Genomic DNA, 25,004 nt, shown 5'->3' with positions numbered 1-25,004 from the left:
TTGGACAGGTCGAAGAGGGAGGGCAGCGACACGGCGAGCGACCGGCTGCGGCGACTGTCCAATGTGGAGCAGGCGGGTGAGGGCTCAGGTCGGGGACGGGGTCCACTGGCGACTCGGAAGCGGAGGGGAGGGAAACAGCACCGGCTCCGACTCCAGCGCATCCGTCATCCCCGTTCACTGGAAACAAAAGAAGCAAACCTATGAGATGCTTCAGGACGTTTCATAGACAGGACTGGAACAGACCCAAGCAAGTGTACGGTAAGCAAGGAAGCCCATTGGTTAATCTCTGTTTCCACTCAGCCGTCATTGCTATACACTCACAAACAAGCAAACCTAGGAGCTGCTGCTTCACACTGTCGTTTTTCAATTGTTGTTCCATCTGAAAAAACGTCGAGGACAAAAGGAGGGGGCACACAGACAGACCTGCAACTGGGAGGGAGGGAGGGGGGACCCCCCTGCAACTGGGAGGGAGGGAGGGGGACCCCCCTGCAACTGTGAGAGAGGGGGGACCCTGCAACTGTGAGACAGACTGGGGAGGGGGAAGACCCTGGAACTGGGAGGGAGGGGGGACCCTGGCACATACTCTCATTCTCACACTCGCACTTGGTCTCACTCTCTCTCTGTCACACATACACACACTCGCACATTCACTCTCTCTAACATACTCACTCTGAGGAAAACCTTGCTAGCGCCCGTTTCATTTCTGTAAGAAACGGGCCTTTTTTACTAGTATGAACATAAAACAAATATATTTGTATTTTTATTTGAGATCTTACTTCATTTTAATTAAATTAGACTAATTACTGTGTCGATATTCAACATTATATTTGTTGTATGTCCATGTTCTTATTGTTTTTTATATGATGTTTTGTAATTAGTCTCCTGATGCAGGCCCCTTAGGCCGAAACATAGCTGTGTCGAGTCGTGCTCATCAATCAATAAAAGTATTTTGACCTGGAGCGTCATCCATTTTTTAGTCCACTTCGCTGTTTGCTCTACTACCCGCCTATGTAGAAACAGGAAGCTGCATCAGAGGAAAGGCTTGGGGGTCAGCACAGCAGCATGTATGAGTCACTGCTTGTGCAAAGAACTAGAGAATTTTAAAAGGTGTATGGGAGGAGGGGGTTGGAGGGAGAGATGCCAGATGAGGTGAGGTTCTCATACCTACCCAGAATTGGGTGGTTGGCTATGCCACTGCCCAAAACACTTCACAACATTGATGCATTTGATTAAAAATGCTTCCAGCAAACAAAACTAAAACTAAAGTAGTCACTAAAAGAGAAAACAGAAAATGATTGAAAAGCACTTTTGCTACACAAATACTAGAAAATGAGAAATACAGAAAGTAAAAGAAAAATAACAGATTTCATAACAAGGGCTTCCCATAACAAGGTCAGCCCAAAGGTCCATCAATCCCATAATCTGTTTCCAACAGCAACCAATCCAGGTCACAACGGCCTAGCAGGAACCCAGAAAGTAGCTTTATTCCATGGTGCTTATCCCAAAGAATAAACAGTGGTTTTCCCCAAACCTACTTTAATGATTTATACTAGTTCCCCCTGAATAAATTAGGAATCTATCCCATTTCGTAGTAGTGCCCAGATATGAACTGTTTGTTAACATAGATTTAGCTTGTGCCTTTTTAATAGTAGTTCAAGGTGAGTTACAGTCAGGTATGTTCTCTGTCCCCAGAAGGATTACATTCTAAGGAGGAGAGTTACAAAGCTGTAGTAAAATAATTGATTTGACTATGGCGGTATTTACCACAGGAGTCACTAACCTGTGGTACCTGAAGTACCAAGTAGAATCCACTATCTCTTAAGAGGCTGGTAGTGGGATGCATTACCCCACTTACCTCACCTAACCTCAAATTTCTCCATTCTACCCCCCCCCACCCCCCCCCCCCCCCCCCCCCCCACCAAATATTCAAATCTCTCTACTGCCTCCCCTGGTGCCTACCCGCAGTTAGAATATGTGGGTTTAAAAAGATTTGGACAAGTTCCTAGAGGGAAAGTCCGTAGTCTGTTGTTGAGAGATAGATGGACATGGGGGAAGCCATTGCTTGCCCTGGGATCGATAACATGAAACCTTGCTACTATTTGGGATTCTGCCAGGTTCTTGTGAGCTTGATTGACCCTGTTGGAAGCAGGATACTGACCTAGAGGGACCATCATTCTGTATGGCTATTCTTATGGTAGTAGGGGAAGAGCCTATTCGCTTCTGCTCTGTTGGTCACTGGCACCAGTCAATCCTAGTGATAGTCAAGCTGTCAAATAAGGGTATCTCTTTCACTGAGCATATATAAAGATAATTGCCTATATTTGGTTCTGATTGATCCTTGTGTTTTGTTTTAATATTGGCGTAGTTTATCCTTGTAACCATACAAAAAATAAATAAATAAAAGAATGAGGGAACATATAGAGCTCCTTTTACTAAGCCACGATAGTGATTACTATGTGCTGAATGTGACAAAGCCCATAGAAATTGAATGGGCTTTGTTGTATTTGGTGTGCCACTAATTGCTAGCATGGCTTTGTAAAAGGAACCCATAATTTTTAGAACACTCTTAGAGTTGCAGTTCTGTCTGAAACAAGGTTAAACATTTTGTTGACCTTAATTTAGTGTAGCACAATGGTTCTCAACCCAGTCCTCAGGGCACACCCAGCCAGTCAGATTTATGTAATGCTAGCTTATTCATTGTGGATAGCTTGAAAACCGGACTGCCTAGGTGTGTCCTGAGAACTGGATTGAGAACCTGTGGTTTAGCAGCATCCTTATTAAAAAAAAAAAAAAGGAAACGGTTCTTTTTAGGTTTTGTCATTTTTTTTTTGTTACATATCTGTAAACACAGAGCTCAACTTTACTAGATAGAACAGAATGAATCTGTAGCTAATCCGTCATTCATTTGAAATGTTAAAGTTACTGCAATTTTTAAAAAATGTGTTAAGGTTAAAGACTCTTAAATTGAAGATCAGTTCTGTACTCTTAATCAGTTCAGTTCTTTCAAGTTGCTATGGTGATGCATTTGAGCTCTGAGATGCAGTGTGGAAGGTTGTGATCAAACACTACACAAGCAACTATTGCTAGCCAACCTTGAAGCAGCTTGAGTAGACAGATATTCCAATACTGCTTCCCATCTGCCTGTCTTATTAGAGAAATAAAAGGCATTTCTGTGAGTAAAACGGTGCTTTTTTGTATAGAAATAACCTTTTATAAACTTGCCCAGATTATACGCATATACAGAAATATATGTGCATATGTTTTTGTGATCTGAGTGGGGGTGTTCCTTGGGTGGGGAGGAGGGGGAGGGTTAGTTTTTGCATGGATAGTTTATAATATATACTCATTTGCACATGTAATAAACTGGGAAATGACATACTAAATAGCTGATTTGAATGTTTGCTTGTACTTTCTATGAGATCTTTTTCAAAGGGAAAATACTGGATACTTTCCCTTAGAAAATAGGTATAACTTATATAGATACCACAAAAATTAGGCAGCTAAGGCAATTTCTATTGAGTGGCAAGTATAAGCAACTGGATATTTTTCTTGTCCTCCAAAATACCTGCACTTGACTCCCCTTTGTTCCTTCCCAGCAGCCCAATATCTTTCTCTCTCTCTCCCCTCCCCCCTCCCTATCCTCCAAATGTTCAGTGCGTAGCTGGCCACAGAAGTGCTACACACAGGCCACCTCCAACCAACTCCAATGCCTTCCCTCTGCCACGTTCTGCCTCCTCTGATGCAGCTTCATGTGTGCATGATGCAGCTTCATGTGTGCAGGATGCAGCAGAGAGAAGGCATCAGGGTTGGCTGGAGGAGGCTTGTGTATAGCGCTTCTGTGACAAATGGACTGCTGAATATTTGGAGAACCATGGGGGAAAGGGAGAGATGACAGACTCATGGTGAGCCAGAAGAGATGATCCCAGACCAAGGTAGGGGGCGGTGGAGGAAATGCCAGATCCTTGGTAAGGAGGAAGAGATGCCAAACCTGCAGTAGAGCAAGGGTGGGAAGTTGCCAAACCTGCAGTGGGGAGGAGGAGGGGGAAGAGATGCCAGACCTCAAGGAAAGAGATGCGAACCACAGGCTATTTGGTCAGGGGTGGCAGGGAAGAGAAAGAGAGGTGTTGGTCTGGGGCTGGAGGGTGTGGGAGAAAAGGGGAAAAAAGAGAAGAAAAATAGCTGTGGACAGGGACCCAGAAGAGATGCTGGGCATGAATGAAGCAAAGGGGCAATACTGGACATGGGGGGATGGATAGGGACACTGAAGGCAGATGCTAGACATGAGCGTGATAGGGACACAGAAGGGAGATGCTGGACAGGGCATATAGGGACACAGGAAATGCTGAATATGGGGAAAGAATAGATGCTGAGCATGGGGGAGGATAAAAACAGGGACACAGAGGGAAGATGCTGGAAAGGACAGGTAGGGATTCAGAAGAAAGATAGATGCTGGACGGTGAACATTTTGAGAGACGGTTCAAAGTTATATTTATTTGATTGACTACTTAAACACAAGCCATCAAAGCAGTTTACAAAGTTCAATAATAAAAAGAAAGAAAAGAAATACAAATATGCAGAAAAGGGCAGGCTTGCAAGGTTGTTGTAATCCAATAGAGCCCCAAGTGAGGAAGAACCTGCATACAAAATAGTTCATTTCATGTCCAAAAAGCCAGGCTAAAAAATGTCTTCGGCTTAATTTTAAACACAGGAAGAAAGCCCTCTAAATGCAAAGATAACGGTAGGGCATTCCACAGTGTTGGCCCAACAACACTGATTTCTGGAAGGTAACCAATGGAACCTCCAAGACAGAAGGAGCAGTCAAAAAAACCATTGCTGACTGGAACACAAAGTCCAAGATGGAACATAAGGCAAAAGATGCAAGGACAAAAATGATGGGGACCCTGGGAGCAAGATCTTAAAGATCAACCTTGTACAAAATATGATGTTCCACTGAAAGCCAAGGTTCCATTTTCAAACTTTTAGCATTAAAGAGAAGCTTGACCACTATATTCTAAATGGTCTGCAGCCACTTGATCTCCCATCAAAAGAGAAGAAATGCCAAATAAGATACAATACAAAGCAAATGGAAAAATAAAATGCTCAGACAAAAGTGATAAAAATATTTTATTCTGAATGTATTAATTTGAAGATGTCATATTTGAGTAATGTTCAACTCTAATATCTTGCATTCTACTACTACTACTTAACATTTCTAGAGCGCTACTAGGGTTACGCAGCGCTGTATAGTTTAACAAAGAAGGACAGTCCCTGCTCAAAGGAGCTTACAATCTAAAGGACGAAATGTCAAATTGGGGCAGTCTAGATTTCCTGAATAGAGGTATGGTGGTTAGGTGCTGAAGGCGACATTGAAGAGGTGGGCTTTGAGTAAGGATTTGAAAATGGGCAGGGAGAGGGCCTGGCGAATGGGCTCAAGGAGTTTATTCCAAGCATGGGGTGAGGCGAGGCAGAAAGGGCGGAGCCTGGAGTTGGCGGTGGTGGAGAAAGGGTACTGAAAGGAGGGATTTGTCTTGAGAGTGGAGGTTATGGGTAGGAACGTAGGGGGAGATGAGGGTAGAGAGGTAGGGAGGGGCTGCAGATCGAGTGCATTTGTAGGTTAGTAGGAGAAGCTTGAACTGTATGCGGTACCTAATCGGAAGCCAGTGCAGTGACTTGAGGAGAGGGGTGATATGAGTATATCGGTTCAGGCGGAAGATAAGACGTGCAGCAGAGTTCTGAACGGACTGAAGGGGGGGATAGATGGCTAAGTGGGAGGCCAGTGAGGAGTAGGTTGCAGTAGTCAAGGCGAGAGGTAATGAGAGAGTGGATGAGAGTTCGGGTGGTGTGCTCAGAGAGGAATGGGCATTCTCTAGTTTTGCTGTACATGCAGTCTGATTTTTGAAAGTTTCCAGGTTTTTCCCTTAATATTTCTATTACTGATATGTGGTCCCCCCCCCCCCCCCCACCTCCAGTCCCCACTTGGGAGAGATGGCGTTATAGGGTCTATCTTAATTTTTCCGCCCAGGACCCATTCACTACTACTACTACTATTTAGCATTTCTATAGCGCTACAAGGCATACGCAGCGCTGTACAAACATAGAAGAAAGACAGTCCCTGCTCAAAGAGCTTACAATCTAATAGACAAAAAATAAATAAAGTAAGCAAATCAAATCAATTAATGTGAACGGGGAGGAAGAGAGGAGGGTAGGTGGAGGCGAGTGGTTACAAGTGGTTACGAGTCAAAAGCAATGTTAAAGAGGTGGGTTTTCAGTCTAGATTTAAAGGTGGCCAAGGATGGGGCAAGACGTAGGGGCTCAGGAAGTTTATTCCAGGCGTAGGGTGCAGCGAGACAGAAGGCGCGAAGTCTGGAGTTGGCAGTAGTGGAGAAGGGAACAGATAAGAAGGATTTATCCATGGAGCGGAGTGCACGGGAAGGGGTGTAGGGAAGGACGAGTGTGGAGAGATACTGGGGAGCAGCAGAGTGAGTACATTTATAGGTTAGTAGAAGAAGTTTGAACAGGATGCGAAGACGGATAGGGAGCCAGTGAAGGGTCTTGAGGAGAGGGGTAGTATGAGTAAAGCGACCCTGGCGGAAGATGAGACGGGCAGCAGAGTTTTGAACTGACTGGAGAGGGAAGAGGTGACTGTGGGAGGCCAGCAAGAAGCAGATTGCAGTAGTCTAAACGAGAGGTGACAAGGGTGTGGATGAGGGTTTTGGTAGAGTGCTCGGAAAGAAAGGGGCGGATTTTACGGATGTTGTAAAGAAAGAAACGACAGGTCTTGGCGGTCTGCTGGATATGAGCAGAGAAGGAGAGAGAAGAGTCAAAGATGACCCCAAGGTTTCGAGCTGAGGAGACAGGGAGAATGAGAGAGCCATCAACAGAAATAGAAAACGGGGGGAGCGGGGAGGTGGGTTTGGGGGGGAAAATGAGAAGCTCGGTTTTGGTCATATTTAATTTCAGGTGGCGTTGAGACATCCAGGCAGCAATGTCAGACAAGCACGCTGAAACTTTGGTTTGGATGCAAGGTGAGATATCAGGGGTAGAAAGGTAGATTTGGGAGTCATCAGCATAGAGGTGGTAGGAAAAGCCATGGGATGAGATTAATGAACCAAGGGAAGAAGTGTAGATAGAAAAGAGGAGGGGACCAAGAACAGAACCCTGAGGTACGCCGACAGGCAGAGGGATAGAAGTAGAAGAGGATCCACCAGAGTGAACACTAAAGGTGCGGAGGGAGAGGTAGGAAGAGAACCAGGAAAGGACAGAGCCCTGGAATCCAAGTGAGGACAGGGTATCGAGAAGTATGCTGTGATCGACAGTGTCAATAGCAGCGGAAAGATCAAGAAGAATGAGGATGGAATATTGACCTCTGGATTTAGCCAGTAATAGGTCATTGGAGACTTTAGTAAGCGCAGTTTCGGTTGAGTGGAGAGGGCGAAAACCAGATTGTAATGGGTCAAGAATAGCATGTGAGGAGAGAAAATCAAGGCAGCGGCGGTGAACAGCACGCTCAAGTAATTTGGAGAGAAAAGGAAGGAGGGAGATGGGTCGAGTGAAGGCTTCTTAAGGAGAGGTGTGACCACAGCATGTTTAAAGGCAGCAGGGACAGTCGCAGTGGAAAGTGAGAGGTTGAGAATGTGACAGATAAAAGGAATAAGAGTAGGAGAGATGGCATTAAGAAGGTGGGTGGGAATGGGATCAGAGGAACAGGTGGTACATTTTGAGGACGAAAGGAGAAGTGTAGTTTCCTCAATAGTAACTTCAGGAACGGAGGAAAGGGAATGAGGGGAAGGAGAGAGAGGGGAACGGACTAGTGGAGGGAGAGCTGGTGAGGTAGAGAAAGCAAGGTTTATCTTTTGAACCTTGTTGTGAAAGAATTCAGCAAGGGTCTGAGGAGATAATGAAGGGGGAGTTGGGGGAGGGGGCACCTTGAGGAGAGAGTTCAATGTGGTGAAGAGAAGTCGAGGATTAGAGCCAAGAGAGTTGGTCAGTTGGATATAATAATCCTGTTTGGCACGTAAAAGAGCAGATTGGAAGGAGGTCAGCATGAACTTAAAGTGTAAGAAATCAGCAAGGGCCCGAGATTTCCGCCAGAGGCGTTCGGCGGAGCGGGTACAGGAACGTAGGTAGCGGATATTAGAAGTCAGCCAAGGTTGGGGTTTTGTACGCCTTACAGGGCGGGTCATCAAAGGTGCAAGAGTGTCTAAGGCAGAGGATAGAGTATTGTTGTAAGAAGAAACAGCCTCGTTGACAGACGTGGATGGCGCCACAGTAGAGAGGAGGTTTGAAACATGGGAGGATAGAGATGAAGGGTCAATATCGTGAAGATTCCTAGATAAATTAGATAGGATAGGACGGGACTGGGAGGGAGGAGATTTAAGTGTGAAAGTTATAAGATGGTGATCAGAGAGGGGAAGATCGGAGGCAAGGAAACTAGAGGGTGAACAGTTGGAGGAGAAGATGAGATCAAGACAGTGACCATTTTGATGAGTGGGGGAGGTGGAGCATAGTTGGAGATTAAAGGACGACGTTAAAGCGAGTAACTTGGAAATATAAGAGTTGGAAGGATCATTAGCAGGAATATTAAAGTCACCAAGGATGAGAGAGGGGGAGGAAAGATCATGGAAGAAGGCAAGCCAGGCATCAAAGTCACTGAGAAAGGATGAAAGGGACTTATCAGGGGGACGATAAATGACCGCTATTCGAAGAGGCAGAGGAGAGAAAAGGCGGATAGAGTGGACTTCAAAGGAGGAAAAACAGTGAGATTGAGGTGGAAGAAGGGGTTGAAATCTGGAGGAGGGAGAGAGAAGTAGTCCAACACCGCCCCCACGGCCAGCAGGGCGAGGAGTATGTGAAAATAGATAACCGCCATGGCACAGGGCTGCGACTGAAGCAGAGTCATCAGGGCAGAGCCAGGTTTCTGTTATGGCGAGCAGATGGAGGTGACGCGAGATAAAGAGGTCCTGGATATAGGGGAGTTTGTTACAGATAGAGCGGGCATTCCATAGGGCGCAAGAGAAGGGCAGAGAAGAGGAGGGGAGTAGAGGAATAGAGATGAGGTTAGAGAGGTCACGGTGAGATCTGTAGAGTTTGGATAATAGTTGGTGAGGAGGGCCACAGTGCATCATGTTCAGGTAGCTGAGGAATTTGATAAGGCCCAGCTGCCATTGTGAAACCTACTTTTAAAAAAGGCAGTATAATTTTTTGTACATACCTACATTTACAGGGCAAGCTATACCTTTTGTAGCTCAACAAATATGTTGTGCAAAAAAACCTTCTCCATCCTCGACAGTCTAGATTCAGGCCCTGTCACAGGACAGGAACTTTCTCAACCACTATACACAATGAGATCCACAGTGCCTTTGATAGAGCACAAAGTGTACTAGTGGGATTTCTTGACGTGTCTGCAGCATTTGACCTTATTTACTATAAACCTCTACTAGCTTGCTTGCGCAACATAAGTATCAGAGGCACTGTCTGGCAGTGGTTCAAATCTATTCTTTCAGGGCACTCCTTCCAAGTGATCTCTGATGATATTCATTCCTGTAAGTATTCCCACCCCTGTGGGTGTCAGCATGGATCTGTGCTTTCACCTATGTAATTTAATCTGTTTTTCTCACCCTTGCCTCTTCTAATTTAGTCTTATGATGCTAATGGCTATTTTTATGCTGATGATATTTAGCTCTAGACCTTTCTTAATCCTGCTTCTCCTGATTTATCAAACTTAAATTCCTGCCTTTTGGCAATTGCAGATTAGTTAACACAGAAATTCCTTAATCACCTTATGTGCATCACTGATTGAGTAATGTTGGGCAATTAGGAGCAACTAGTCAATCATGTACTTTGACACTTCAATGAAAATTTTGGGGTTCTTCTGGGACTGCCATGTTTTGATCAACAGGTTTCATCAGTGGTTCATAACCTGCTTTGCTACTCTCTATATATTAGCTCTCTCCACCCATAGACTGACATTAACTACCACTTCATTTTTTTTTTCAGTTGGTAATCAGTTGCTTAGATTACTGTAATACCTTACACCATAGCCTTTCGGGTCTGTTACTTTGTTGTTTTCAGCTTGTGCAAATATGACTATTAAGCTTATATCAGGGGCTTGCAGGTTTGATCATGTAATTCCTCTGCTTAGAGAGGCCTGTGGACATCCATCTCTTATTGCATCAAGTTCAGAGTTCTAATCTTAGCCCATGAGACATTCTATTCCAGTCTGCTGCTTTACCTTTTTAATCTGTTCGTTCAATATCATCCCATTAGTATTCTGAGGTCCTAGACTCAGACCCATCAGTCTGCCTTTTTCTTCCTGGCCCCTGCCCTCTGGAACTCTCTCTTCACCTACCTGAGGATTGAGGCCAACTTTAAAGATTCAAAAGGGAACTCAAAGCCTACTTTTTTAGTTTGGCATTTGAAGATCATTAGTAGAACACTGGGGGTCTCGGGCCTTGTGGCATGAAGGGCTCTACAATCTTAGTATTTGTCCACTTCTTTTTGTGTTTTCCTTCTCTTTCCTTTCTTTGAGAATCCCTTTGTAAGCCACCTTAATTGTAATTCAGAAAGGCGGTATATCAAGAATGCTAAAAAAAAGGCAAAACACCTTTATGTTAGAAAAGTATATAGAAGTAAGAGGAAAAGAAGGCCTTTTTTGTTCTCAAATATAGTAACTGAAAAGGTAAGGGAAAACTTTAGTCTTCATAAATTGCAAGACATCACAAAAAGAGGAACAGGTAAAAATAACTGCAAAAGATAAGAGAACCTGAAAAGCTGTCAGAAGAGCAAATATTCAAATAGAAGAAAAGATAGCCAGTATGGTAAAACTGGGTGACAAGACATTTTTTAGATATGTAAGTGATAGCAGGAAGTGCCAAAATAGCATTGTGAGGCTCAAGAGTGAAGGGGAGGAATATGTGGAAGCTGATAAGGATGAAGCTGAACTGCTTAACAGTTACTTCTGTTTCACAGATGAAGGGCCAGGGGGTAGGACTGCAGAAAACAAATGCTATTGGGAATGGATGCGTGGTAGACCTGGACCAATTCTCAGAAGACTGTGTTCGTGAGAAGATAGCCAACTAAAAATAAAAATAACGATGGGGTCTGATGGGCTGCATCCAAGGGTACTCAAGGAAGTTGGAAAAGTTCTGGCGGTTCTGTTGTCTGATCTTTTCAATGCTTCTTTAGGATCTAGAGTGGTCCCAGAGGATTGGAGAAGGGCAGATGTGGTCTATCTGCACAAAACTGGAAGTAAGGAGGAGATTGAGAATTACAGGCCTGTTAGTCTGACCTCAGTGATGAGTAAACTAATAGAAACGCTTCTAAAGCAGAGGATTGTAAGGCTTCTAGAATTGGACTTCACAATCCAAGGCAGCATGGTTTTACTAGAGGCAGTCTTGTCAAACAAATCTGATTGAATTCTTTGACTGGATGACCAAACAGTTGGATATGAGAGGGGCGCTAGATGTGTACTTGGGTTTTAGTAAAGTCTTTGACATGGTTCCACATAGACAACGGTTTGTTCATCAGAGAACCCTTGGTATGGGCCCTAAAGTGACTGACTGGGTTAAAAACTGGTTAAATGGAAGGGGACAAAGGGTAGTGGTAAATGGAGTATACTTCAAAGAAAAAGATGTTCAGTGATGTACTGCAGGGATCTGCCCTTGGCCTGGGTCTTTTTAACATCTTTGTGAGTGATATTGTGGAAGGACTGTCTAGTAAGATTTGTCTCTTTGTAGATCACACCAAACTCTGTAATATGGTAGATACCCCAGATGATGTGGATAGCATGATCTAGCAAAGCTTAAAGGATGGTCCAGAAATTGACAACTGAAATTTAATGCTAAAGGATGCAGGGTCATGCACTTGCACTGCAAAAATCCAAGGGAGCAGTATAGTACAGTATAGTTCTGTGTAAGAAAGAAGAATGGGACTTGGGGGTAATCGTATCTGATGATCTTAAGGTGGCCAAACAGGTAGAAAAGGCGATGGTCAAAGTCAGAAGGATGCTTGGGTGCATAAGGAGAGGAATGCCCAGCAGGAAAAAAAGAAGGGATAGTGCCCTTGTATAGTCTCTGGTGAGGCTCCGTTTAGAATACTGGGTGTAATTCTGGAGATTGCATCTTCAAAAAGATATAAACAGGATGGAGTCGGTCAAGAGGGCAGCTACAAAATTGGTCAGTGGTCTCTGCTATAAAGCATATGGTGACACTTATAGTCCTCAATTTGTATACTCTGGAAGGGAGAGGGGATATGATAGAGAAGTTTAAATATCTCTGTGGCATTAATATATAGGTGGTGAGCCTTTTTCAAATGAAGGAAAGCTCTTGAATGAGAGGGCATAGGATGAAGTTAAGAGGTTATAAGCTCAAGAGTAATTTAAGGAAATAGTTGTTATGGAAAGGGTGATGAATGCGTGGAATCGCCTCCCTGTGGAAGTGGTGAAGACAGACTGTGTCTGAATTCAAGAAAGTGTGGGACAGGCACATGGGATCTCTCAGGGAGAGAAGGAGATAATAGGTTATGTGGATGAGCAGATTGGATGGACCATATGGCCTTTATCTGCCATCATGTCTCTATGCAATAAACACACTAATTTGTGGTTGAATCTGCCCTAAATTGAGCCAAAAAGCTGTCCGCCATGGATCACTAGTGCAGGACTGTGGACTCTTTGGGAGAAAGAATTATTAGAATGCTATGTTTCAATCCCCCATAGCATCCTATCAAGTTTAGGTGGTCTAATATTGCATATATCTTCACTGAATGCCTTTCTCAAGAGGCTTAGGTTGGTACACAGCAAGGAGTGAGAAAAACATTTTATCTGCTTGGAATGCTATAGTTTTGGACATGGCATCAAGAACCTCTGCTGTCACTATTGATGATTGCAGTGTCTTATGGCTATGTACATAAAACCTATCTGATGATGTGCAGAAAAAGCTTGCTGACTATTGGGGCATTAAGTATTCTGGCCACATACTGGCTTGGATAAATGCCGGTTCAGGGAATTGTATCATAGAGAACTTGGTATATTTTGATGTACTTGGTCCTCAGGACTTTAAGAAAAAAAACCTGGAAACATTCTGATGTTTCCAAGAATTTGAAGCCTTATAGGCCAGACCTTCCACTTATGGCTGTGTTCAGACAAGTCTAAAGGTATACGAAAAGCTCAGGTTTTCAAATGACATCTGAAAAGTAAATTGTCTCTATTTAGATTAATAATTTATTCCATAAAGTAGGCATTGAGCCACTAAAAGAGTGATGTATCGAAACCACACAGAATCACAAGGATTGAAATCACTAAATTTCAGTGGTTGTGTGAAGACACAAGTAGCATAGTAACATAGTAGATGACGGCAGAAAAAGACCTGCACGGTCCATCTAAACTCATATGTGCTACTTCTTGTGTATCTGCCATTTTCAGGACACAGACCGTAGAAGTCTTGCCCAGAACTAGCCCCACCACCCAAACACCAGCCCCGCCTCCCAATCTCGGCTAAGCTTCTGAGGATCCATTCCTTCTGCACAGGATTCCTTTATGTTTATCCCACGCATGCTTGAATTCCGCTACCGTTTTCATCTCCACCACCTCCTACGGGAGGGCATTCCAAGTATCTACCACTCTCCGTGAAAAAATACTTCCTGACATTTTTCTTGAGTCTGCCCCCCTTCACTCTCATATCATGTCCTCTCGTTCTACCACCCTCCCATCTCTGGAAAAGGTTCGTTTGCGGATTAATACCTTTCAAATATTTGAACATCTGTATCATATCACCCCTGTTTCTCCTTTCCTCCAGGGTATACATGTTCAGGTCTGCAAGTCTCTCCTCATAACGTCTTGTAACGCAAATCCCATACCATTCTCGTAGCTTTTCTTTGCACCGCTTCCATTGTTTTTACATCCTTAGCAAGGTACGGCCTCCAGAACTGAACACAATACTCCAGGTGGGGCCTCACCAACGACTTATACAGGGGCATCAACACCTCTTTTCTTCCACTGGTCACACCTCTCTCTATACAGCCTAGCAACCTTCTGGCTACGGCCACCGCCTTGTCACACTGTTTAGTCGCCTTCAGATCCTCAGATACTATCACCCCAAGATCCCTCTCCCCATCCGTAACTATCAGACTCTCCCCGCCTAACACATACTTCTCCCGTGGATTTCTACTCCCTAAGTGCATCACTTTGCATTTCTTCACATTGAATTTTAATTGCCAAACCTTAGACCATTCTTCTAGTTTCCGCAGATCCTTTTTCATGTTTTCCACTCCCTCCCCGGTGTCCACTATGTTACAAATCTTAGTATCGTCCGCAAAAAGGCAAACTTTACCTTCTAACCCTTCGGCAATGTCACTCACAAATATATTGAACAGAATCGGTCCCAGCACCGATCCCTGAGGCACTCCACTACTCACCTTCCCCTCTTCCGAGCGAATTCCATTCACCACCACCCTCTGGTTTCTGTCCATCAACCAGTTAGTTCCTAATCCAGTTTACCACTTCAGGTCCTATCTTCAGCCTGTCCAGTTTATTCAAGAGCCTCCTGTGGGGAACCGTGTCAAAAGCTTTGCTGAAATCTAAGTAGATTACATCCATAGCACGTCCTTGATTCAATTCTCCAGTCACCCAGTCAAAGAATTCAATGAGATTCGTTTGACACGATTTCCCTTTGGTAAAACCATGTTGTTTCGGATCTTGCAACTTATTGTTTTCCAGGAAATTCACTGTCCTGTCCTTTAGCATCGCTTCCATTACTTTTCCAATAACCGAAGTGAGGCTTACCGGCCTGTAGTTTCCAGCTTCTTCCCTATCACCACTTTTGTGAAGAGGGACCACCTCCGCCGTTCTCCAATCGCACGGAACCTCTCCTGTCTCCAAGGATTTATTAAACATATCTTTAAGAAGACCAGCCAGAACCTCTCTGAGCTCCCTCAATATCCTGGGGTGGATCCCGTCCGGTCCCATGGCTTTGTCCACCTTTAGCTTCCTAGTTGTTCATACACACTCTCTTCTGTGAACGGTGCTAAATCCACTCCACTCTCACATGTACTTTTGTTAGTCCATCTCGGTCCTTCTCCAGGATTTTCTTCTGTGAAAACAGAACAAAAGTATCTATTTAGTAAATTTGCCTTTTCTTCATCATTTTCTACATAGCGGTTCGCAGCATCTTTCAGTCTCACAATTCTCTTTTAGTCTTTTTCCTTTCACTAATATACCTGAAGAAATTTTTGTCACCCCTCCTTACCTTTCTAGCCATTTGTTCTTCCACAAGCGCTTTCGCCAGACGTATCTCTCTCTTGGCTTCCTTCAGTTTCATCCGGTATTCCTCTCTGTGTTCCTCTTTTTGATTTTTTCTGTATTTCTGGAACACCAACTCTTTAGCCTTTATTTTCTCAGCCACTTGCTTGGAGAACCATATCGGTTTCCTTTTTCTCTTGCTTTTATTTACTCTCCTTACATAGAGGTTTGTGGCCCCATTTATAGTTTCTTTCAGCCTGGACCACTGCCCTTCCACTTCTCGTACGCCCTCCCAGCCCATCAGCTTCTTCCTCAGGTATTCCCCCATTTTACTAAAGTCAGCACGCTTGAAATCCAGGACTTTCAGTTTTGAGTGGCCACCCTCCTCTTAAGCCGTCATATCAAACCAAACCGTTTGATGGTCACTGCTGCCCAGGTGGGCACCCACTCGGACATTTGATACACTATCCCCATTTGTGAGTACCAGATCTAGCGTCGCTCCCTCCCTTGTGGGTTCCGTCACCATTTGTCTGAGCAAGTACGCAAGCACATACTTAATTTATCTGCCAGATATTCAGGGCCTATTCCATTTAATGCCTGGAAGGCTGAACATAATAGTTAATTTTTTTAACTTGTCTGTCAAATGGCAGCTAATGAAGTTCACACAGCAGGACCGTAGCTAGCTATGTGCAGGCAGTGAAGCTGTACAGGGCGCAAAGAGTGCTAAACTTGAGCTACATCAATTGGCTTCCCTTGCCAGCATGTTGCTAGTGGGCAGGTCACAAAAAGCAATTGGGAGCATGTTGCCCAGGGCACATTCGTGTCTTGCAACACTATTGCCACACAGTAAGGGGTTGGCAAGAGGTTAACCAGATTAAAAGTTTAAATCTTATGCAGGCCTCAGAGGCGCCAATGCAGAGAATTTAACCAAGGGGAAATAGGATCAAATTTTGAACAAACAACCATCAGCTAAGTAATGCAGAATCTGGCAAACCCAGGTACGCTAAACAGGTAGCCAGTAACCAAAGAGAGAGTGACAAAACCTGAACAACTCACCAAAGGTTTCAAGCTGATAATCATGTCTTCAGTCTCCAAAAGATAACAATTTATAAAACAAATTCTCCACAAAATTCTAAATATTTGGCTTTATGGTCAACTGGAAATGACATGAACCACAACCTTAATGGGCACATTGAGCCAAAGTCAAGATTTGATATAAGCCTGCATCAGGGGCATAAATTTATATCTAAAAGAAATAATCAATTTTGCTTTGCTGAAAGTGTGACAGAAAGAACAACACCTTTAGAAGAAAAGCTGATTCAAATGCAGCAAATCCAACACAACAACTTAAGCTTGTAGCTAGAAATTGACAGCCAGTCAAGAACATCCATGAAACATTTTTCCACAAGACTGTCTGTTCTGTGAGACCATTTTTTGTTGTTGTTGTTGTTGTTATTGTTGTGGCTGTGATTGAAGCTTTGTCATTCACAAGTTTCTGCTTATTTCATTTTTTTTCTTGCCTTCTGAATTATTTTCCCAAGGCAAGTGATACCATAAAACATGCAAAAGCGGGGATGTTCTATGTATTTTGTAGTGACCAAATATATAGGGATAGTGACATAGCCAGAAGACAATTTTTGGGTAGACCAGCAAGTACAATGGGTGGTCACTAGGGCTGCCAACTTTTTGAAAGAGAAAAACTCGCTGCCTGATGCACCCCTACCCCAACCCATGCACTGCCCCTGCTCCACCCACACCGACTGCAGCGAGAGTTGTACAGGCTTCAGAGGGCTAGGGGAAATACAAGAGATTGTACTCTTCAGCTCCCACTGAACCACAGTGTCCCAACATACATATATTTCCTTCATATGGTACTAAAGGCAAATAAATTTTACATCCACAGAACCCCTGGTCCTCCCCCAACAATGGATGCAGAGCTGAGCTAGAACATTTCTGCATAAAACTCACCGTACAAAGACATTTCTGATTCTAATGTTATCTCAGTAACATGAATATAAACCCTCTCAGTACTAGTTATATTGTAAAGTAATACAAAAATCTATTAAAAAAAAAAGTCGCTCAGAATCTAGAGTCAATTTACCGTACCAGCTCTAAATTCTAAAACAAGGATTATACCTATGAAAAGATAGGGCCCACAGTAATATTTAGGGCACTAAAATTAATACATCTATCAGGAAAACAGAAAATTACTACAGAAAGCTACATACAAATTTAATGCTAACAGAATACCTGGCCTCAGTCACGCACACACAGAAGACAAATGTTGAATACAGAATAAAGATGCTAGAATTAAAAATGAAACAGAAAATCCAAGAAGCCAGTACTGTGCAAAATATAAAGATAGCACATGAAAGGGATGGTGTTGGGCAAGTAGAACTGAACAGTTGTCCTAAGCCCCCTGGCCAAAGAGGGTCCCAAGTTTGTTGGAAGCTAAAAGGGAATGGGACTTGATATACTGCCTTTCTGTGGTTTGTGCAACTACATTCTAAGCGGTTTACATAGTATATACAGGTACTTATTTGTACCTGGGGCAATGGAGGGTTAAGTGACTTGCCCAGAGTCACAAGGAGCTGTAGTGGGAATCAAACCCAGTTCCCCAGGATCAAAGTCCACTGCACTAACCACTAGGCTACTCCTTCAGAGAAGGCACAACCTGGTAAAGGGCTTTGGGAGTCCCCTCCCAAATTTCTGCTCTGGACCCCAGCCATGTCTAACACCAGCTCTGGCAGATGTGCATTCCAAAATCTGATGTATTCTATTCACAAAACAGAAAAAAAAACATATATTTTTTTTGTGCCGTCTTTTTATTTTTCTAATCGTATTGGTCCAAGACTCTGGTTTGTCTTCTCTTAACTCTCTTGCCAGTGTCTCCTGTCGATTTGACAGTTCTTCTCTCCATGTCCACCATCCATCTCCCCTCTCATTCTTATTAGTTGACATCTAATAAGATTCTAGAACTCTCTGGGGAAGACTTGCTGTTCTTTTTGATGCAAATTTAAGTCTGCTTCTATTCCAGTCTTTTTTTTTTATTATCCTTAGTCTATGTTCATACCTTTTGCTTCTGTAGAAGCAGCTTCTCAATTTTGTGCAAGACTACCTTTTTCTTCCTTAACTTCTTTTATACTTTGCATTTTTAAATGTTCTTGAAAGATTCTGTAATCCTGTCATTTTGCAGTGACACAATTAATTGACATCCATAGCTATTAGCAGATGTCTCTGTTGTCCTTCTGTATTGCAGAAATCCTAGATGGGTCATCTCCTGAGGATCTATTGTAAGCCCAGTGGATGATAATTCTTTTTACCCACCACATAGAGGACTTCTTTGCTATATCCCACAGGTTTTGGACTGGTCTGGTGCAAACACTAAGGAAGGAGAAATTAAAAAAATTAAGTCTTAATCTGCTAATTTTCTTTCCTTTAGGCTCACCAAACCAGTCTAGATACCTTCCCTAGTATGGCAGAGATTGCATCTTACACGTCCTGGTCTGAGCAAGCCAACACTATTTTAAGCGGATCTAACTTTTCTTTCAAAATGAAAGGAAACAGCTACAGAACAGAGAGAGAATGTTGGGAAATACTTACATGAATCCAAGTTCTTTTCTTCTTACTTCCCCGTTTTCCCTTTGGGGGACTTCTGGAGGTTAACAAATATGTTATGAATTAAATAATTTACTAGGAACAAGAAGTCATGGAGTCCTTCTTTCTCAATCGAAATATTGATGATCTTATTCTGCATGGTACTCTTATAGCATGAAGCACACAATAATGTTTTACTTCTCTACCTCCATCCACTGTCCATTGCTTTGGCATTCAAAGTATTGATGATCTCATGCTGCATGGTGGTCTTATAAGTGAAGCACACAGGAAATTTTAACTTGTCGATCTCCATCTGCCAGTTAATTAGAGCCCACAGGACCTGGACTGGTCTGATGAGACTAAAGGAAAGAAAATTAGCAGGTAAAATCTAATTTTAATTTCTGCTCTAGGCCATAGGGAAATCCATGGGTAGTTCTATTCAGATTTTGAATGCATTAATATTTTCATTATCAAATAGATATCTGCTATTAGTTAATGCTGGCTCAAATCAAATGAGCCATATATACTAAGCCAATGATTCCCAAACCTGGTCATGGAGGCACCCCAGCCAGTTAGGTTTTCAAGATATCTACAATGAATATTCATGAGAGAGATTTGCATGCATTGCCTCCACTGGATGCAGATCTATCTCATGAATATTCACTGTGGCTATCATGAAAACCTGACTGATTGAGGTATCACCAGGACCAGGCTCGGGAACCATTGGACTAAGCTTTTCTTCCCTAGTTGGAAAAAAACTAATACATCTGGCTGAAAGTCTGATTGGCTGTCACCATTTCATTTTCTAATTATTTGTTATGTTTTTCAGACAACAAATTGAAGAATCTTCCAAGCCAGCAAGACAAATACTGTCCTTGGATAAAGTTGTAACAACCAATTACAAGCCTGTGGCTAATCATCAGTATAATGTAAGTGTTAAAGTTATTATTATTCTACCATTTCTGTTAACAGCTGTGACAAGATTGTACTAAGCAATACATGACTCATAGCCAAGCACCCTGGTTCTTCAGTTCATTTGTATTGCTTAAATTTCTTCTTGGGGTTGCTGTAGATTTTCCATCTTCAGAAGCAAATTCTTACTTAAATAATGGAGAAATAATCCTGTTAAAGCCTGGATATGTTCTTTTGTTCTTGAGAATGTCTTAACAGAAAAGCAAAACATACTGGGGGCATTTCCGTATATACTAGTATACCTTAGTTGTGACCACAGAAGGCTGCTTCCCTTGCACCCAATGCAAATTACACTGAGTCATGTCACATTGTATTCCGTGTTTATAAAGATTTGGGGCCTCTTTTACAAAGCCGCACTACCAATTCTCAGTGCGGCAAATGAGAGGAATCCCATTCAGTTCCTATGGGCTTCCATTCATTTGCCGCGTGGGAATCATTAGCACGGCTTTGTAAAAGAAGCCCTTAGTTTGAGAGCACCAAATTATTTGTACTAATGCATTAAACTTAAATGTAAACTTTATTGCATAGTGGCTTTCTATTTATTTTAGCTTTACCTAATGTTATGTATTTATTGGAATAAAATTCAGTCTAACAGTAAATGATAGATGGAGAAACTATAACTTTTAATTATTGATACTGTTCTTACTGTACACCGCATTGAGTGAATTCCTTCAAAAAGACGGTAAATAAATAAAATTAACAATTTAGCCTGGCCCCTTACATTGGAGGCCTTTACAAAGGCCTTGCAGTAATCACATCATTTCTTTTCTTTTTTTTAATGCATTTTCAAATAATTGTACTAGTTTAACACTTGAAGAGAAATAATAGAATTGTTATAGTATAGAATAAAAAAAGGTAAGAAAAAAGGGAATTAAATCTACATAAAAGACTCCTGGACAGTTAAATCGCCTGTCCAGGGCTAACCGGGCATATTCAGCAGCATTTAACTGGATAATGCTACTGAAAATGCCCAGTTAGTGCCCAAACTGAAACTGGATACTTGGGGGCATTCTAGGAATGGAGTCACCACTTGGCCAGCCAAACTAATCATATAAATATGATCACAGAAGTGTCAGTCTATCTTTATGCCATAGCTGCTTAAGTCCTGAATATCACACTTAACTGACTGTTTTCACTGCCCGTATATACCCAAAAATTCAGTACCAGAGCTCAGACATGCCCGGCACTGAATTTCCAGAGAAAGAGCACCAGTTGTGGCTAGCAAAACTACCGCCAGCTGAGTATCGGGCCCCTGGTCTCAGTAACAAAAATTACTTCCTCCTTTTCTGAGTCACTCTGGTTAAATCTAGAAAAACCCAAATTCTCCAAGGACAAGCAAGCATAATATTCTCACTTGTGGATGACATCATCCATGGAGCCCGGTGCGGACACTGCCATCGTGCACTGTCAGTTTAAAACGTTGAGGCAGTGCCCTCACCACGCATGCGTGGGTGCCTTCCGGTCCAACGTTCAAATGCAGGACCAGCAGTCTATCGTTTTCCGCAAAGCAGAGAGGTTGCTTTTTTAATCTCTCAGAACGTCAAACGTTTGTCGTTTGGGGCTTCCCTTTTTCGGGACATTTGTTCTTCATATGCTTACAGTGTGAGATTTCAATCTTCGGCCACTCTAAGCAGAGAACATTGGTGCAGTACCTCTGTGAGAAAATGCTTTATTTTATTACACCCTGAGTGTGCAAGGAACTGGGAAGAGTTACTCAACCAACCTTTGTGACTTGTTTGATAGGTTTAAGATCTCCAAAGTGATAGATTCCATCTGTAATTTTATATGTTTCTCCTCTGCTTTCCTTATGTTAGACATAACGTTGAGAAAGTTCTGGGGTTTTTTGTTTCTTAAATTAAGAGCCGTGCTGTATGAATTTACCCCGTATAGCTGCCTTCAGTGTGTCCCATACTGTAAAAATATTGACCTCCCCGTGTCGTTGAATTGTATGTATTCATGTATGGTCTTGTGTGCTACCTAAGCAAATTGTTCATGGCTTAACACTGCCATGTTCAATCCCCAAAGCATGATGCCTAACTTATTCTTCTTCTGATATATAAAGGAGCATGATCTGAACAAGTAATTGGGGAAATAATGCACTCAGAGAGCTGATGAAATAATTTTAGGTATTTCTAATTGTTTGAATTTGTCCTCTAAGAAATTTGAATATCAAGGAAAATGTTTGCTGGATGTATCCCTCTTTTCACCAGGTCCGACTAGAGGAAGATCAGTCAGAGATGTTTTTTAATAGCTGGTCCAATAATGTGGAATGATCTTCCACTAGAACTGCAGCAGATAACTTCACTTTCTCAGTTTAGGAAACAGTTGAAAGCACTTACTTCAAAAAACATTTTGTTAAAGGAATCATTGATGTTATATCGGCGAATAAATGATTTTATTTTTTTGTCTGATGGTTATGGGTAGGTTTTAGTTTGATGGATGTATGTGTATGGTTTTATCCTGTACTGTGTATTTTGTATGTTTCAATGCAACCCGCTTAGATCATGCGGGTAAAGCAGGATATAAGTTTGATAATAAGGTTCGTAGATGTTAAGGACTGTGCAGGCTGGATAGACGGTAATAAGGGTGATAGAGGGCAGGAAAGAAGCAGTGAAAACTACTCCAACTGGCAAGGGTGGGAATGGCAAAGCCAAAATGTACTAGAATGAATGATGACGTAGCTGTCTCCATAGTTTCTATGGAGATCAAGAAGAGAATCAAGAATAGTAGAACGAACATTATTGGCAAGCGAAGTTAGCGTGCAAAGGAGTAGGATCAGCTCCTTTGTCATGCTGCTTCAGTGTGCATCATTGTCCAGTAGCAATTTGTTGAGTCAGGGAGCATCATTTTGTGATGCATCAGATCGGGGAGGGGGGGGGGGGGGTGCAGGAAAATTGTGGGAAATAGCCATATAGCAGCAGGAACTACAAGACTGCAACACATTCTGCTGGTAAGTAACTTAATTGTTATCCACTTCGATTTTTGGAAATAGGCTATGCATTTTTTTTTAATAAATAAAAATCTAGGTTTCATTATAATAAGGTAGTGTTCCATATAAGTTTCTGCATAACATGATATTTGACATCTATCCTACTCAGTCAGAAAGGCCAGTGGTGGTTCATTAAAAATATAAACAGGGCAATCCACACCAAAAGCTGTGTGAGATGAGATTTGAGGAATCTAAATGCATATCCTAGAAGAGGAGAGAGGCAGGGGGATATGATGAGAGATATTTAAATATCTGAAAAGTGTTAATGCACAGGAAGCAAACCTGTTTCAAGAGAATGGAAGTTGTGGAACTAGAAGTAATCTTGTGAAACTCAAAAAGAGAATATTGAAAAAAAAATTCAGGAGATATTTTTTCACCAAAAAGGTGATGGATAATGGGAGTGTCCTGGAGGAAATGATGGAAAAAATACTAATAGTATCTAAGAAAGCGTGGGTTAAGTAGGACTCATGGTAGCATGAAGATGGAAATGAAACCATTTTGGGGGTAATATGCACAACATGACAGTTGCAAACCTTAACAGAAGATATCATCATGGGTTTCCAAAGTATAAAGGTAACCTGCATGAAGCAGCAATTAGAACCCTAAAACCTATATATTTGCGTCAAAGCTCCAGTAAAGCATGAGGAACCAATTCTGATGGATTTAGACATGCTTGGGACTGGTATGAGATGAAGGTTCCGAGGTTGGATGGAAGACGTGGACAAGAGAGAAGTTAATGTTGGGCTATACTTGGAAATTATATATATATATACATCTATAAAAGGACAAATTTATACTGGAAAGATTGGATGGACCACTTTAGCTTTTGCCTGACATAATTTCTGTGTTCCTATGGTTATCAATAGAAATCAAACAAAATAAAACATGGAAAAGAAAATAAGATGATACCTTTTTTATTGGACATAACTTAATACATTTCTTGATTAGCTTTCAAAGGTTGCCCTTCTTCGTCAGATCGGAAATAAGCAAATGTGCTAGCTGACAGTGTATATAAGTGAAAACATTCAAGCATTACTATGACAGTCTGGCAGGGTGGGAGGATGGGGAATGGGTAGGAGGTATGCATGGGGACATCAAAGCATATCATTGATATTCTAACAGGATGGGTGTGGATAGGTGAGGGGTGGAGAGAAATACAGCTTTATGGTTTATAATGGGCTAGGAACCCCAGATCCTTGTTAAGTCCTATGGACATTAATTTTTTCACATATCTAAGGCCCTATAATGGCATTTGCTGGATTGCAAGAGAGCTATCCCATTATATCTGGAGCTGATTCACACTCACAGGAAATCTACCCAGCTTTCTTTTGATCACAGTAGACCTGAAAATGAAGTGATAAAATGCAGCATTTCTAACTGGGTAGTAGATTGCTTCACCCTCTTTTATGCTCAGGCAGGTCAAGGCTCATAATTTGTGAGCCATGGAGGTGTTGGTTGCCAATTTAAAAACTACTGCCATTGAAATTTACAAGGCTGTGATATGGAGTTCATTCTATGCATTTGCATTCCGTTACTATGTTGTTATGATATCCCTTCAGCATAGTAGTTTTGAACTGTCCATTTTCCATGGTCTTTTCTGGGTAGAGCATAACTGTACCCTTTTCAGCCTGCTATTATAGTTATTTAAAAAAGCAATACTTTTCCCAACAAAAATAGTTCATACCATAGGTGCTTTTTCTTGTTCCCCTACCCTCTTTTTTCCTAAATTTTTAAGGCAACACTTAGCTTGAGATTCCCACTTTTGAAACGGTAACCCTGCTTGTCTTCAGAGAAAGCTAAACTGTTTACCTGCCACATGTCTAAAAACAGCTGCTCAACAGTTACACAGATCCACCCATCTGCTCTTTGGAGTTGTCCTACCCCCCCCCCCCCCCAATTAAAGCTAAATAGTAGGGCTGCAAGTTAATTGCAGTTAACTCTGCAATTAATGTATTAATAATTAAAATTTTAAAAGATTTATCACACTGTAGCAGCTTCTGACTCCTACAAACATCACTTCTGCTCTCTTCCACACCCAACCCCTGTCCTCGATGGAAATTGGGATCTTACCTCCCACCTGCGATTCAAAATCACCCCTTCCCCCATGCCAGCCTACCTTAAAGATGGTCTTCTGTTGGTCCCCAGCAGTGGCAGCATTGCACATAACACTGCCTGCCCGCCTGCTCCAAAGCTTTCCCTGTGACCCGGCCTTAC

At 42.3% G+C, this 25,004-nt stretch overlaps 1 protein-coding gene across 1 annotated transcript in view; it reads left to right on the top strand.

Moving 5' to 3' along the window:
* Nucleotides 1-25,004, top strand: part of GTF2F2 (general transcription factor IIF subunit 2) — a 231,303-nt gene that overhangs the window by 152,837 nt on the left and 53,462 nt on the right. Inside the window, exon 7 of the mRNA XM_030200520.1 lies at nt 19,659-19,758. Within this exon, the coding sequence (XP_030056380.1) occupies nt 19,659-19,758 (100 nt within the window). The remainder of the gene's footprint in view (nt 1-19,658; nt 19,759-25,004) is intronic.

Source organism: Microcaecilia unicolor, chromosome 4 (assembly GCF_901765095.1).
Source record: "Microcaecilia unicolor chromosome 4, aMicUni1.1, whole genome shotgun sequence".
In the NCBI taxonomy this organism is placed as follows: domain Eukaryota; kingdom Metazoa; phylum Chordata; class Amphibia; order Gymnophiona; family Siphonopidae; genus Microcaecilia; species Microcaecilia unicolor.
Note: the sequence above shows the minus strand (reverse complement) of the source record. Positions and strands in the feature narration are given on the sequence as shown.